The 16,992-nt window shown below is 34.2% G+C and overlaps 1 protein-coding gene across 6 annotated transcripts in view; it reads left to right on the top strand.

The window, feature by feature from the left end:
* LRBA (LPS responsive beige-like anchor protein) overlaps positions 1-16,992 on the top strand; it is an 841,444-nt gene that overhangs the window by 799,848 nt on the left and 24,604 nt on the right. For all 6 annotated transcript variants that reach the window (XM_064585149.1, XM_064585150.1, XM_064585152.1 and 3 more), the window contains 2 exons: positions 2,067-2,222; positions 8,990-9,157. In XM_064585149.1, the coding sequence (XP_064441219.1) occupies positions 2,067-2,222; positions 8,990-9,157 (324 nt within the window). The remainder of the gene's footprint in view (positions 1-2,066; positions 2,223-8,989; positions 9,158-16,992) is intronic.

Here is a 16,992-nt window from a genome sequence, read left to right as displayed (position 1 = left end):
ATACCTAATTTTCATTAAATAAAAATACCTTCAGTACTGAATCTCAGGAGACAAGATAAAAGAGAGGCAGTTGTGAGGAAAATAGGTTATATAATTGGATGGATGGATGGATGGATGGATGGATGGATGGATGGATGGATGGATGGATGGCAGGGGGAGTTGCAATATTAAATTACAGGTAAGCATTTACTTAGAAAATAGTTCATTTGAATGCTGAAAGGGCATCAGTCTTTACCCATTGGAGGCGGTACATTGTGATCACTCAATTCAAAATTATGCACATGCCCAGATCTGTGAAACGAGGTCCTCCTAAGAGACCATGCCCCCTCCTAAAAAGGAAAAGGCCAAAGACCAGTGAAGGTTTATATCATAGAAGCAAAAGTCATATAAATAGTAACAAAAATAAACATTTTTACAGTTTTCATGTGGAATGAAGTACTGTAGTAACCAGTATAGAAAGTACTGCATACCTTGTCTTTATTTGCTAGATTTCTTGGAATAAAAGATCTAAGTTGTACCACACAGCTTCACTAGGGTAGGATACTAATGTCTCTCTGTGATTCACTATGATCCCCATAAAAGCTTTTTTCCTTTGCCAGCAGCTTCCCTTTGTGTGGGAAGTAGATGGCAGGGGAGTGATCCCCAAATAGAATTCTACCCTTTTTACTACTGCTATCACTTTCTAGTTCATTAATCCCCCCAAAGTATGTGAAGCCTATTATCAAATAGTTCTCTAATGATCTTACATGGTTAAGTTGTACAGACAGATGCTGGCAGAATCTTGCAGTGTGTCTATGCATACGTTTGCCATGAAGGCAGGGAAGTTTATTTCTCTGTGTCCCCAGTGGTTTCCAGTACAGCACTGGAAAGTATTTTGAACACTTTTTTTCTTCTGCATTACTTTCTGCACCTTCTCTCAGGTTGGTCACATTAACTTAGTTATTATGTACAATGAATATTTTTCTATTTTTTATTTTTATCAATAATGCATTTATAGGTTGAGGTTTTTTCCAAAAAAACAAAACAAAACCCTGAAGACTATGATACAAAGAATGTAATGATCAGATTCAGAAATTTATTTTGTTTGTTTTGATTTCTGGTACAATCAAGTTCCTTTGTTATTATAAGAACCATTATTTGTATTGGAAGGCTGGTGGTGAAATAACCCTAGGTCACTAGAAAGAAAGCTTTCTCTTTGGTTCCAAAAAAAGGCCTCTCAGTGAAAATTCCTTTTCTGATAATGACATACTTGATAGTCTATTTCTAAAGGATTATTACTCTTCCTATGTGCTTGATGTTGCTCTGTGTCTGACCTTGTGCCTTATGACAAACCCCATATCAGGTGCTCTGTAGCGCTTTGAAAACACACTGCCAGACTGTCTTGTTTTATTGCTTACATAAGGACTGAGAAAGTGGCAGTGTGCTGTGCTTTGACTTTTTCAATTACGAGTATCTTTAATAGTCATTCTACCCTTTCCCTACATGCAAGTGCAGCTGTAAACAGGGGAAATGGGAGTTCACCTCCAGTCAAATTAAAGACCTGTTAAAGCCAAAGTACTCCAAGATGCTACAGTATTTCAAATATATGACATTTAAATTCTAATATCTCTTTCCTGTGACAAAAAGTTAAAGGCAATAGATTGTCACAACATGAATCCATTCTCATGACAATGGGTGTAATGAGATTGTCAGAAACACAAACCTAACTGTGGTACAGTCTGGAGACTGTAATCTAGTTTGGTCCTGCCCAAGAGCTAGAAAGCATGTTCTGAGAATTGTATACTATTTTGAAATTGTAGTATGTTATTATTTTTCCCTCGAGGCAAAATTTCTTACTGAGATGTTGAATTTAGCTACCCACATTTTTCCAATAGCCAGATATATTTTCCTGTTTGGTTTTTCAAATATTATTATGTTTAAAATTTAAAATTAGAGATCAAATATTCTTATCCTGGAATGTGTTGCCTCTCCTCCCTCACTCCCCACCCCCAGTGTTACAAATTACAGGATTTTTGTACATGTGTTGTGGGTTTAGTAGGATTTTTGTTCTTCCTCTGTTCTCACAGCCAGCAATACAGGAATGCACAGGAGGCAAATCACTGACCTTTTAGACCAGAGTATTCAAGTCCATTCCCAGTGCTTTGTCATCACTTCGGACAACCGCTACGTTCTCATCTGTGGCTTCTGGGATAAGAGTTTCCGAGTCTACTCTACTGATACAGGTAACTTACTTTCTTCATCAGTGAACTGAAGTTAACCACAAGTAGCGTTGAGAGGCTTAGAATGCTCTCATCTTCCTTTCAGTAATTACAAAGTTGTAAAATGTATGACATAGAGACACGGTTTTTCCCTTTTAAGTAAAAATCTGTTATATAGTTCACCATTAAGTTAATTTCAGCATATTTTTTTTTTAAAGATTTTATTTATTTATTTGAGACAGAGAGAATGAGAACGAGAGAGCACATGAGAGGGGGGAGGGTCAGAGGCAGAAGCAGGCTCCCTGCCGAGCAGGGAGCCCGATGGGGGACTCGATCCAGGGACTCCAGGATCATGACCTGAGCCAAAGGCAGTCGCTTAACCAACTGAGCCACCCAGGCGCCCTCAGCATATTTTTAAGAGGCAGTTTTTTATAGTAGGTGTATCTCCCAAGCCTCATGCTTACGGAATGAATGATTCATTTGAAATCACATCCAGGTTTGTAAATACCATATGTACATGTATATGCATAATCATATAGCAGATGCACATACAGGTGTATTTTCCCCCATTTTCTTTTTCCTTACTGGAAATTCTCATTAAATGTATTTCTTATTAGTAAATACCTTGCCTCCACTCAGTTCTGCATAGAATCTTGCTGAAAGCTACACCATCATGAAGGAAAATAGCTGACTACTGATTTTGTATGTGACAGGAGCTCTTGTTACAATATAAAATTTTAAGTCCATATATTCATTTGCATGCATCTCCCTAAGGGACAAACCAAGCTCAACTCACTATTATTATGGAAGATCCAATCTATTAAAATGTTTATAAATTTTTGTATATAGGACATTGAGAAAAACTGAAAAGTTTAATGAAGTCTCTCTAAAGTATTTTAGAAACTGTTAGAGGAGGAAATCAACTTACGGTAAATATGTAGTTGAATATTTGAAAGAATTAAAATTAGATATTAATGTATCAGAACTTGATAATACTATGGAAGTAGATTATTTCAACTAAGACAAGGATCTACAAATATCTTGCTTAAATGTGGTAGGAATAGGAAATTCTTTTTAATTGAAATTTCTAGTTAATTTAATGTTTTATAGTAAGTCATTTTTCAATCTTGTTAATAATCTTTATAGAATATATGAGTCCTTGTTTCTGCCTTACTAAGTATAATATATTGAAAAATTAACTGTTGGTTATTCAAGGACTTTGTCCTTATGCATTTTGATCATAGTACCATAATACAGCCATGAGAAAGCAGGGAAAAATAGTCAAATATGTACTGTTCATATAGAACCCTAGAAGTTGTTTTTGCCATGATCTTGTTGGTTTGTCATGTTTTTTTTTTTCTTTTATGGAACCAATGATCTAGTTTTATAATTTGCATCCTACCTTCTGTAGGTCCAGAAAGAAAATATCATTATTCAAGTCTTTCTCATTAGTTAGGTGCTTACTGCATGTTTAGGTCTATGAGGTTGATTGCTATTAAGCCTAAAACTCCTCTAGAATTCTTAAAAAATGCCGTGAGGGTTGATGTGCTCCTAAAATTATTTATTATTAGAATGGATTTTCTCTGATTTAATAATTAAATTTAAAATTTAACCTCTTCTTTCACTATTATGGTAATGATAGCTTAGAATCATTTGACCTGGGGCGCCTGGGTGGCTCAGTCGTTAAGCGTCTGCCTTCAGCTCGGGTCATGATCTCAAGGTCCTGGGATCGAGCCCCACATCGGGCTCCCTGCTCGGCGGGAAGCCTGCTTCTCCCTCTCCCACTCCCCCTGCTTGTGTTCCCTCTCTCGCTGTCTCTCTCTGTCAAATAAATAAATAAAATCTTTAAAAAAAAAAAAAAAGAATCATTTGACCTTAAATTGTGCTCCCTTTTTGCAAAAATGTTCAGATTAAAATTGCTATGTTCTTTCACAAAATTTTCTTAAACATTCTTTTAGATGGCTTATTGTTTTTTACACGTTTAAAGAATTTTCTTATAATTTACATATGATAAAATTAATTCTTTTTGGGTTAAAGTTCTATAAGTTTGGGCAATGTGCAGAATTACGTAACCACCACAATAAAGATACAGAGCAGTTCTGTCATCCCCCAAATTCCCTGTGCTGCCTCTTTATAGTCCCCTTTTCCCCCCATCTCAGCCTTGCCCTACAGAACCGTTCTTCATCTCTGTAATTTTGCATCTTCCAGAATGTTACATAAGTGGAATCATACATTATGTCAATCTTTAGTTTTGACATCTGAGGATTTTTTTTTTAATTTTTTTTTTTTTAAGATTTTATTTATTTGCGAGAGAGAGAATGAGAGACAGAGAGCATGAGAGGGAGGAGGGTCAGAGGGAGAAGCAGACTCCCTGCCGAGCAGGGAGCCCGCCGTGGGACTCGATCCCGGGACTCTGGGATCATGACCTGAGCTGAAGGCAGTCGCCTAACCAACTGAGCCACCCAGGCGCCCCACATCTGAGGATTTTTGAGCTTGCTGACATTCCACGTCATTTTTAAAAAGCACTGAATATTAATATTTGTAGAGCTAACCTCACTGTTATGTAATACTAATAATTAAAATAACGCATTCACACACAGTTCTTTAGAATTTACAAAGTTCTTTCATATACATGATACTGTTTCAGCCCCACAGCTGTCCTGTGAGATAGACAGAACAGGTATCTTTATCCCCATTTTTCAGATGATGAAACTGAGGTTTAAGTAACTTGTTGAAATTCGTATAGATAGTGGTGATTGAACTGTGCCTTGGAGCCAGCTCTTCTGACTTCAAATGTAGCATTCTTTGTGATTCTATCATATTATCTTACATAGATAGGTACATCTGTCAATGTTTGTTAATTTGGGAAAATGCTATAATTTACAACACTAAGTTCCTAGTATGTCTTCCATGTTATGTTAGACTTGATAAGCTAGATAACATTCCTTCCCCTCTTTCCAAAAACCTTCCACTTTACTGTTTTTTAAAATATGTGAGTGTGTGTGTATGTAAAACATTTTTATAAGTGGTAGCCTTATTTTAAACTTCATTTCAGTGGGACTTAGCTTGTACAATATTTATACTTGCCAGAAAAGTTATGAAAAAATCCTGAAATGATAGTCCTAGTATCTTAATATATACAAACAATGATGCTAGTTTTATTTAAAATAATTTCAGTTAGGGTAAATATGTGTTTGTGTTTTTTGACAATAGGGATATTAAATATTTTCTCCTTTCAATTTGTCAGAGAAGCAAGGGGAAAATTGTATGATCAATAATATATAATAGCAAAGCTATCAGAAGTGTTGAATTCAATTATATTTTAGCACATAAGCCAAAACAAAAACAAAAAAAAACCCTTCTCTTACTAGATTCAGGGCGGGGTGGAGTGGGGGAGAGAAACATGGTTGTAACAGAAAATTCTTTAAACATAAATCATGTTTTCGGGACACCACCAGAACAGCAGAGGCAACAATAAAACCTTCCCTCGGCAGTGGGAATTATTTTCAGGCCACATTTTAGATTCAGTGGTGTAGAGTCCTGAGCTTGAATTTTTTTTATTTGTAGCACAGCTGTCAAATAAAACATTAACTAGAAAATTTGTTCTGTCAAAAAAGGGATATTCTAGTGCTTGTGGTAATATTTGATATTAGTGTGTGGAGAGGCAGACTGGTATTAAAGGAAACAAAAAATAAAGGTTGAGGAACACTTATGAGATTATCAGAAAATAATTTACCAAAAAGAGCAGCAGGTATTTCTATGCTGTGATTTATTTAGGAGGAGTGAACCTCAACCTCACAGCAATAACAAATACTGTGGAGGAAGGCTGCCAGAACAGGAAAAAGTGAACTTGAAAAAATAATGCTTTCCAGAGTTGAGTCCAAAGTATAAATTGTAGAAAATAGTTAATTTGTATTAAAATATGAAACACTTCAGATGTAAATATGTAAATGTCACTCCCTCATTTTGGTCTTCCTTGACACCTAATCTAAATTCATTCTACATTATTCTCACTGATCCTACCTTGTTTTTTCCTTTTATAATATTTACCACTATTCATAATTACATATGTTTGTATTTGTTTAATGTCTGTCTGCCCCACTAAACACTAAATACCCTGAGGGCAGGGATCATGTCTATTTACCACCAATGTACATATAAGAGGGCCTAATGCTTGGCACTTAGTAGGTGTGCAATAAATGTTTGTTGAATAGAAAATAATTGTGATAACTTTGGGGGCAAAAATTAAAACTAGGAAATTTTAATGAAAAAAGAAATCACAGTGACTGAGTATACATTTTTCTAACACTGATATTGTAGATACAGGGCGATGGCTTAACCGAGAAATAACAAACGAATCTTGGAAAATTCTGCCACTATAGTTAATTCATCCCACTTTTACAGTTAAATCTTTCCACTTTGTCCTCACGTGAGTTGGAAATTAGGTAAGTTACCAAGTGAACAGCTGCTCGTTTGCAAGCCTCCTGGAAGCACATGGGTTTCCTGTGCACCGTGTGCCTCATGTACCTACTTAATTTTAGTCACTCTCCTGCTTACTCCCACAACCCACTGAGGTGATAGGTATCAAGTCTTAAATAAGCCTACCCTTGATAACCCATTTAAATCATTCCTGGAGTTTACATGCTCTCCACACTTAGGTGTAGGCTGGGACAGAAATAACTGTACATACTCTGTTATCAAAAACATAATCAACAATATGGCGTGTTGAGTTATTCTCAGTAGTTAAAATTCACTGATATAACCTTCAGTTTTCTGATTAGTAATAAGAGTGCATTCAGTTTCCTAACTTTGTCTTACCCCTTATAAGAAGGCCTTTACTCTAACCCCACCCATTTTACCACGAAACCTCTCCACTTTGTTCTTCAGATAAATTGGAAATGATATGGAAATAAATGATTATATCTTTTCATATTTAATTTGCTTTTTCTTTTCCATATTTTTCATTTTAAGAAGTCTTGAATTCTTCTTACCATATTCTTTATTGACACAGCTCATTTTTATTTTTTTTATTTTTATTTTTACTTTTTTTTAAAGATTTTATTTATTTGACAGAGAGAGGCACAGCGAGAGAGGGAACACAAGCAGGGGGAGTGGGAGAGGGAGAAGCAGGCTTCCCGCCGAGCAGGGAGCCCGATGTGGGGCTCGATCCCAGGACCCTGAGATCATGACCCGAGCCGAAGGCAGACGCTTAATGACTGAGCCACCCAGGCACCCCGACACAGCTCATTTTTAAATGAAATGTTTTGATATCAATTTAAAGGTTGGAGAAATTCAGAAGTACACATTTTTAACTTTTAGCAGTTAAAAAAAAACACCTGCTTTGATGAAAGTCTTTATTCATGGGAGAACAAATACACTTTATTAATTGTGCAACTTGAGGCTGAAATGAATCTGAATTTAAAGTTACTAGTAGTAGGCTCTCCGCAAGAGTGAACACACTGTATTTGACTTTCTATCTGAGCTAAGTATATTTCAGCATTTTTAAAAAATTTGCAGCCTTTGTAATAAGCTTCAGACTTATTAAAATCAAGATTAAAAAAATTAACATAAGTACTTTTTTAGTTATATTTATGATTATCTTGAAAAGTTAAATACACTTAGTTGCTAATACTTAACTGAGACCTTAAACTTTTGAATAGGTTATGATGTTTCCGAATTAAACACAAACTTTTTAGGCATATTAATCTTCTTTCAGCTTAGTGGCCTTCTTGAATATTTGAATTCTATTTATATGACCCCACTGAAACACTTCTTCAAAAATAAAAAGAAACTCATGCTGACTGTTAGAGGTAGACATACTATGACATTCATCTGCATGCAGTTCTGTAGACATTTCAAAGGAAAATGTTAGCTAGAAACCATAGGGATGTAGTGGAAGGGCTGCTATAGCTATTTCATTCTTTAGACAAGTTTGTATGAATTAATTATAAACACTATATCTGATTTTTAAACAAAGATTCTCAAAGGGGGGGCTTTACTTTTTTTTCCGGCACTGTTAGGTGAATAATTCATCCTGCGTCCGAAGCCCTCCCTAGATGTATAGTAAGTGTACTGGGTTCCTCCCCTTTGTCCCCGGTCGTTAATGTTCGATAAACTGCCGTTATCTTAACTTCATCATCACCCACCAAGGAATTTTCATCATTCAGACAAGCAAAACAAAGAAAGAATGACCCAGCTCTAATTGCAATCACAATATATTAGTCTTTTTACCAAAACTTAGTTCATGTAACTCTAATTTGAAAAGAACAGGAACTCTCCAAAGTGACTTATATCGTCTTTGTATAGATCACTTTAAAAAAAAGAAATACATTAAACTTTACTAATTCAGAGACAAGTTTGTGTTAGCAAAGTCTGAACTATAGAGTACTTAAAGAAAGGCACCTAAGTTTTCTTTTGCTTTGAATCATACTGAGTAACTTAAGAAATTACTGAAATTGTTCCAAATACAAGTTCTTCTGAGCCTGCTTTATTCAGTAGACATGATTCATTTGGAATTTATAGTAGCCATGTATAATGATATGGTATCATGGTCCTCAAATATTGTTGAAATAGTTTTAAAATTATGTCTTTCAAAAGTGTTATCACTGTTCAATTGATTTTTTGTTGTTGATATTCAAAGAAAACTTTTAGGTTAGACCAGATCAAATTTGATTGTAAAATCTGAATCATCAGAATCCGAGTTAATATGACTTCATTATCTTATAAGTGAAATGGTCACTGGAATTTCTTTATTTTATAGCAGTCTTAAAGGAAATTGTTTTGTATTTCAGGAAAATTGATTCAAGTGGTATTTGGCCATTGGGATGTGGTCACTTGCCTCACTCGTTCTGAGTCCTATATTGGGGGAAATTGCTACATTCTCTCAGGGTCACGTGATGCAACCCTTCTGCTCTGGTACTGGAATGGAAAAAGCAGTGGGATTGGAGATAACCCAGGCAGTAAGTACAAACTTATTTTGTAAGTAAACTGTTACAAGTGATGTATAATAACATTTTGCAGTGAAGTTGCATTTTTTTTATCATGGTGAAAGTGAAACTGAATTATCAAATCTTTTTCTTAGTTATAATTTAAGAAAGGTCTAGATAGCCTTTCAATTATTAACATTTTGTGAGCATTGATAATTCTCAAGTGCAAGTATGAAATCTCATTTTTCATGTTACAAGTTATTCTTATGATCTGAAAATGCTAGTTCTTCATTGGAAATGGCTGTCACCAAATAAGAGAGGTGTTTCATTCACGAACAAGATATAACATAAAAGAGCAATCACATATTATCTTGTTTATCAAATTCATATTTTAAGGGAGCAAAAGAACAATTATAATTTCGTGGAAATGAACCAGTCTTTATAAAGAATATGCTTTCATTTACATATTAAAAGATAAAACAGGTCATAAAAGGCCAATATGGAATATTCAAATTGGCTCTTGGTTTTTCAGATGGGAAATGAAAATGTTCACCAACAGCCTTAAACATCTTTATGAAACTATGCTGAAGGCAGTAAAACAAAAAATGTGTAACCATTTAAAATTGTAATTCACAGAAGGCAAAAAAAGGAAGCAGCTACCATTAAAACCAATCGCACACAGCTGCAGAAAAGAAATGGCTTTAGAAAAACACATTAAGAAGTAGGAAAAAACAATTAAAGGGACCACCTGAAAAATGAGAATTTAATTAAAATTATTATGACAACACTGAAGAGTTCCTGCAAGAACAGCTTTTAAGATTTTTACTTCATAAGGTAGAGCATTTTAACTGCTCTTAAATATTTACAGTTTCTTAATTTAAAGCAAGTTGCACTGTATTTGGTTAAGGAAGCACCATTTTGTCCCTGATTGCTTTACCTGAATATCGTGGTACTTAACTTCTGTCACTTAACTCCAAATTATGAAACAGTCTGAATACGCTTTAGTCCATCACATTTTGGATTGACTTCTTCAAGCTGTGCTTATTGAGTGTGTAGTATTTGATTAAAAATGAAACCTTTTAAAAAATACTTAGCCAAAAACCAGTGTATAATTTTAAAAGAAGTATTTGGGACGTATTTTATAAAAGCTGTTTATGCTTTTTTGTTTTGTGTAAATGGGTAAACATAATTTTTATTAAATCCTCTAATGTATATTTCTTACATTACTCAAATCAGGGATGATTCCCTATACAAATAGAATATGAAAAATCACTTTAAGGCTGTGATGCTTTGGATAATACAGTCTTTGTGATCAGGTCAAACTCAGTGTATGTGTTTAAATGGGAGGGTAATGTGTCCGTGTGTGTATTCCACATATTTATACAGGCATCTGCATTTTATATGTAATTACAATAAAATTTTTAAACATGTAGACTTCAGGGATTTTGTTTTTCACTTTCGTTTGAAAAGTACTTCGTGTTCTTTACATTATGGACCCTTACATTCTGCTCTTTATTTCTGGCCTTTTAGGAGGGTCTACTTTCAATTTCTTTTTTTCCTCTGTCTATAAATTTAGTTACCAAGATTCAGTAAATCATCTAAGACAAACCTAGGCTTGACATAAATAATAAATATACAGTTTGTTACTTAGCTAGAAATATTTAGGAAGTACTTTCTCTTGCCTTAAAATAATGTGTTTCATGCGCATACAGCATTCCAAACACAAGAAAAAGATTTTTTGTTTGGTTTTTGTTTTTACTTCCTTGACCTAACTGTGTTCTCTATGTTATACATGGTCATTACCAATGTGTACTCTGAGAAGTAGCTAAAAGGCTTATTAGCTACACTTATATGTAATGGCCGTTACTCAGAAATTAAAGTGTATTTTAGAACTAGAAATATTCAGCTTTTCCAGAAGGGAGAAATATATATTTAAATACCTTATAAATCATCCTAGAGATGGTTTTTACATGCATGTCTTCTAAAAAAATGAATCAAGTAGCATTGACCAAATCCTGGAGTTTGAAGTGAAGCAAATCTAAGTTCCGAGCTTTGCTGTGGTCCTTCTGTCTTGTCTGTAAAATGAAAGCAACAATAGTAACTGACTTAAGGTGTTATCAGAAGCACAGAATGCTTAGAGCAAATAAATCACCACATAAACACCATCCTTTTGGCATTAGAGTGTATATTATAATGTTATATTTTTCATAAGCACTTCATCTGTACCCTCTCATTGTCTGCAGTATGGTGGACATTAACTCCTAGGAATGCTGGTAATGAAAAGGAAAAAAAATAATAACATAACAGCACATCTAATAAAAATTTTAGAAAATTGTAATGTATCTTGACTAAATTAAATTACCTTTCTCAAAGTGAACCTCATCCTTTCTGGCCCTTTTATAGCGTCTGATGTCCCAATCTAATTTTGCTTTAGCTTTGAAGGATGAATCTGGGAGAAAGACAAATAGGCACTTTTTCATATAATGAGAATTTCCACACATTAGAATAGAAAAATGAACAAGTTGGTCCAAGCTTTTCAAAAGAAAATGACAAACAAAAACAAAGACATTTTTACCACGCGTGTGGACTGTGTTTTACACATTCATGCAAGCTGGTTTGGATTTTATAAGCCTCTGGCTTGTTGATGGCTCCACGATCCAGCTGCTGAAGTCAGAGCTTTTCAGATGAGGAATTTTAGGTTATGCTTATTCCTATGTTGTATCGCCTGGATGCAATATAAATGACCTTTAAGAAACAGCCACTTTTTTTTTTTTTTTTTTTTACATATAATTTCAGTCTGGTCAATAAATGCACACAACGCCTCAACTTAAATTTTTGAATACAGACTTTTTTTCTTTCTTGAAGGGAAAGCTAAAGAAAACTAAGCTATTACTTTTTCTGCATTTTATAGGTCTCATTCAAGCATTTAGTTTGTGGGTTTTGTTTTGTTTTGTTTTGTTTGTTTTCAAAAATTATGAGAATAAGCTAGTAATTTTCCTTCCTAGGGTCATACGCCTGCGCCGTTTTCTACAAATCTGATGTTAGTGCTATATGGAAAGTTCACAGCTTTATTCCTATTTTTTAAAAATCATGTTATCCAGTACTAAAATACACATTGCTTGGGCAAAATCCGGCTAATTCAGCTGGATAAAACCTATATTTAGTATAACTTGGGCTTTTAAAAGGATATACATGTTTTATAAACTCTGCTTAGATCACGTGGCAAAAGCCTTGTTTTCCTGTATAACAGATAGTTTTTCATCTTTGACTCGTTTTGTGATGATTATCTCCTGTGGAATGCAGTTTTCTTACTGAGAAGAAAAATTAAGATACAATTCCATTTAGTTGTAGATTTTTAAATAAAATTAGCCAAGAACATTTTAATGAGAGGTAATTTTCTACATGGATGCATATCTCCCGTTGCCCTAGTACTCTTTGTGTTTTAGAACTGAATTTGTGTACCGAAATGCTTTTCCTGAAACACTCGTTTTTCTATCAGAATAATGCTATACAGACTGTATATCTGCAAATTTTGGAGAAAATATCCCCCAGTGCCTTCAGTTGACATTTAAATACTTTAACCTTTGAAATGATTTTATAAGCAAGATGAAAATTTACAAAATAGTTATTATCTACGATTTTTATATTGTATTACTAGTTCATAAACTTAAAATTAAATGCTTATTAAGCATTTAAAAGTAAATGCTTATTAAGTATTTTCAGGCTTCTGAGTAATTTTTTAAAAGCCACAGTTGATTAGCTTGAGAAACAAATGGTTGCTGACTGTGAGGGTGTTGTGTGGATGTGTGTATATAGTATTTCAGTAAAGTACTTTTCCATTCTCACATTCTGTTTTTGATTTGATTGAAAGGTGGCATTTTTTTTTCCTCTTTGCAATCAGACATGCTAATCTATGTCAGCTTTCTCCTTTATGGGAATGGCGTCTACTGGAAGAAAAAAAAAAAACCACACAACTATTTAAGTTTTTTTCATAACAACAAGATTCTGTTCTTTAAGAATATTTCAGCACCATTAATTAGAAAGAAGGTTTTATTAACCATAAGGCTAGCACTAACAGACCACAGAGCTGTTTTTTAAAGTACTGTATGCCATGGCTGCCCTGCTTTTTCTCTGTCTAAAACTTCATTTTGTTATACTCTCATCAATCACTTACGTCATTATCGTAAATCCTACTATTGTTAATTTTACTAGTATCACCCTAATGAGACATTCCTGCTACAATTAAAAATGAATTCTAACTTTCAGGCATTCTAAATTTTTTTTTAATGAATTTAGAATGATCTTGCCATATGACTATAAATACCACTGATATACATGGACTACTCATCAGTCTGTAAGAAAAGTAGTATCATTATATGTCCAGGTGTGAATTATTTACTGGTTGCTTCTGTGCACATGTGCTTATGCATATGTACATTTTTGTGCACATATTTAGGAATTATGTTCTTTATCATAAAGCCTAATATGTTTTACTGAAGCTACTGATAAATCCTTATTCTTTGTCTCGCCAAACTATAGGTGTATGTAACACAAACAGTACTACTCTCTGTAAGTAGGTGTCCTAGAGCACCATCTGCTGGATATACTTGGGGACTTCATGTTGGTAAACTTGAAAATCAGTACTTGATAATGTCAGCTGTACTTTGTTTTAATTTAATTGATATATTATTTATGGTCATAAATGCCAAGGTACGTACATTTGTGTTGAACCATGTAAGTGTGTAAAAGAAATCACTTTCTTCCTTCTTTTTCCCCCACCCTCAGGTGGATTTGGAAATTTATAATAAGCTATTGTTTAAGGAAAAAGTAAACACAACCTATACCTAATGAAACAAAGCATCAGTTTGTCATGAGACAAACTCTTACCTTCTTGAGATCACAGGTCTTCAGTAAGCTACAGTGGAAGAAAATTTGGATATTTTAACCTTATGTTCACTTGATTCTGAATATGAAAGCAATGCTTGAAACAAGTAGCCTTCTTATACCTTGACCCTTGATCCGATTGTCTAGAGCATGAGTTCTTGTATTTACCTCCCCGAGACCTTTCCTTGTGGCCTGACTTTTGGCGTACACTGTTGTACTAACACTAAGACTACCCTGTATTTTTCTCTTTTTCTTGAAGAATTCATCAAGTTGGGTTTGAAGCAGTATGTTGGCAGTGTTCAAGTTCAGGTGACATTAAACTACTACGTTTATGAAATTCTCCAGAAGGTCCAGGATGTTTAGTGCTCCATGATGTAATGCAGGCCCTCAAATTCCAGCAAAACAACTCTGTATTTACTGCTTGTAACTAATAGTAGATGTGGTAAAAGGAATTATATTCATATGGCAAATGAATACAACCTTAATGTGCACCATATGCAGAGTGGTGGGGTGATGTGCCAATATATCACATTTATTTACCTTGTTTAGTTGCAGAGAAAAATGACTATACCATTAAGCCGTAGGCTATAGTCATATAAATATGAGAACAGAAGAACTGATGATTTATGCCCTCAAATTGAAACTGAGTATCTTCATGTGTAGATTTTAATAGTGCCACACCAAGGAAAGTTGCTTGTCTAATACTTTATGCTCAGATGGAAAATTTAATTTAAAAAAATTGGTAGAACTAATGTAAGGAGATATAAGTTCCCTCTAGTCAACTGAAGTTCTCAAAAAAATTTTTGAATGTTTCTTCTTTCATTTAATTGAAACTGAATATGCCCTGAAATTGCAAAACTGCAAGCTACTTCTTCTGTCCCTAAAAGCGGGATTCTTCTAATTTTTGAATATTGGGGGTATGTGTGTGCGCATGCGTGTGTGTGTGTGTGTGTGTGTGTGTAACATTATTGGAGAACCACTACAAGGACACATTTAATCAAGACCTCCTGGAACAATGTATTAGACTGACTTTATCACCTTCCAAAAAGTTCATTTCATTAGAGAAATTGTCTGATAGTTTTGTGTATATGTACCTCATACTTTAGATATTCCTGAGACTATTAAAAGAGACCCATTTTTATATGAAATTAAATACTTAAATGCTTCTAATGATTTCTTTTACAAAGCAACAATTGCTCTAGTCTTTAAAGTAATTTTGCTCACAAATAGGCTTGGTCAGGCTTCAGATTCTAGATTGAAGTATTTTTAGTTAGGAAAAAATCCTTAGAATTCTTTATGCCTCCCATGGCTAAGGCTTCATGACTGCTAAACTTTTTAGCTTTTATTCTTGTAGCTTGTAATTTTCTACAACTGAGAGATTGCTTTATTTCCTTGGGGTGAATGGGATCAGGATGTTTCTTTTTTTTAATTGCGATAAAATGGACATATAAAACATTAGTTTCAGGTGTACAACATAGTGACTTGATATATGTATATATTGCAGAATGATCACCACAATTTATTTAGGTAACATCCGTCATCACACATAGTTATAATTTTTTTCCCTGTGATGAGAATCTACTCTTAGCAACTTAAAAATATACAATGTAGTATTGTTAACTATAGTCACCATGCTGTACATTACCAGGATTTACTTATGTTATAATCAAAAGTTTATACCTTTTGACCACCTTTGCCATCTCCCCTCCCCACCAATTACCAGTGTGTTCTTTGTATTTCTAAATTCAGTCTTTTTGTTTGTTTGGTTTTGGGGTTTTTTTCATTCCACACATAAATGAGATTATAAAGTATTTTTCTTTCTCAGTCTGGCTTATTTCACTTAGCATAATGCCCTCAAGGTCCATCCTGTTGTCACAAATGGCAGGATCTCCTCTTTTTTTATGAATGAATAATAATACACTGATATATATATATATATCCCATTTTCTTTATCCATTCATCCCTTGGTGGATACAGGTTGTTTCTATGTCTTGGCTATTATACATAATGCTGCAGTGAACATGAGAGTGTAGATATCTTTTCAAGGTTGTGTTTTCATGTCCTTCAGATAGATACCCAGAAGTGGAATTGCTGTATCATATGATAGTTCTATTTTTGATTTTTTGAGGAACCTCCATACTGCTTTCCATAGTTGCTACAGCAATCTACATTCCCACCAACAGTGCCTGAGGGTTCCCTCTTCTCTACATCCTCTCCAACACTTGTTATTTATTATCCATTGTTTTTGTTTTTTTTTTAAGGATAGTCTTAAGTGAAAGTGACTTTTTTTTTTAAGATTTTATTTTTAAGTAATCTCTATACCAACATGGGGCTTGAACTCCCAACCCTGAGCTCAAGAGACGCATGGTCTCCTGGCTGAGCCAGCCGGGCGCAGCTATTTATTGTCCTTTTGATAACAGCTATTCTAACAGTTGTGAGATGATAGCTCATTGTGCTTTTGATTTGTATTTCCCTGATGATGAGTGATGTTGAGCACCTTTTTATGTACCTGTTGGCCATCTGTATGTCTTCTTTGGAAAAAATACCTATTCACATCCTCTGCCATTCATTCATTCATTCATTCATTCATTCATTCATTCCTCTGCCCATTTTTTAAAAAGCAGATTGTTTTATGTTTGTTTCTTTGCTATTGAGTTGTATGAGCTCTTTTACTTATTTTGGATTTTATCAGATATATGATTTGCAAGCATTATTCTCATAGGTTGCCTTTTCATTTTGTTGGTGGTTTCTTTTGTTCTGCAGAAGCATTTTAGTTTGAAGTAGTCTTACTTGTTTATTTTTTGCTTTTGTTGCCTTTGCTATTGGTGTCAAATTCAGAATGTGTATATTTATGCATAGAAAAAGTCCAGAATGACAGCCAGCAAAATGTTTTTTATTATGTTATTTAGCAATGGTTATTTATAGGTAATGGAATTTAGAGGCAGTTTTTTCATTTCCTTCTCCATAATTTACTAAATTATCTG

Source organism: Mirounga angustirostris, unplaced genomic scaffold (genome assembly GCF_029215605.1).
Source record: "Mirounga angustirostris isolate CCGP_5_RB_7025 unplaced genomic scaffold, mMirAng1.0.hap1 SCAF_2, whole genome shotgun sequence".
In the NCBI taxonomy this organism is placed as follows: Eukaryota; Metazoa; Chordata; class Mammalia; order Carnivora; family Phocidae; genus Mirounga; species Mirounga angustirostris.
Note: the sequence above shows the minus strand (reverse complement) of the source record. Positions and strands in the feature narration are given on the sequence as shown.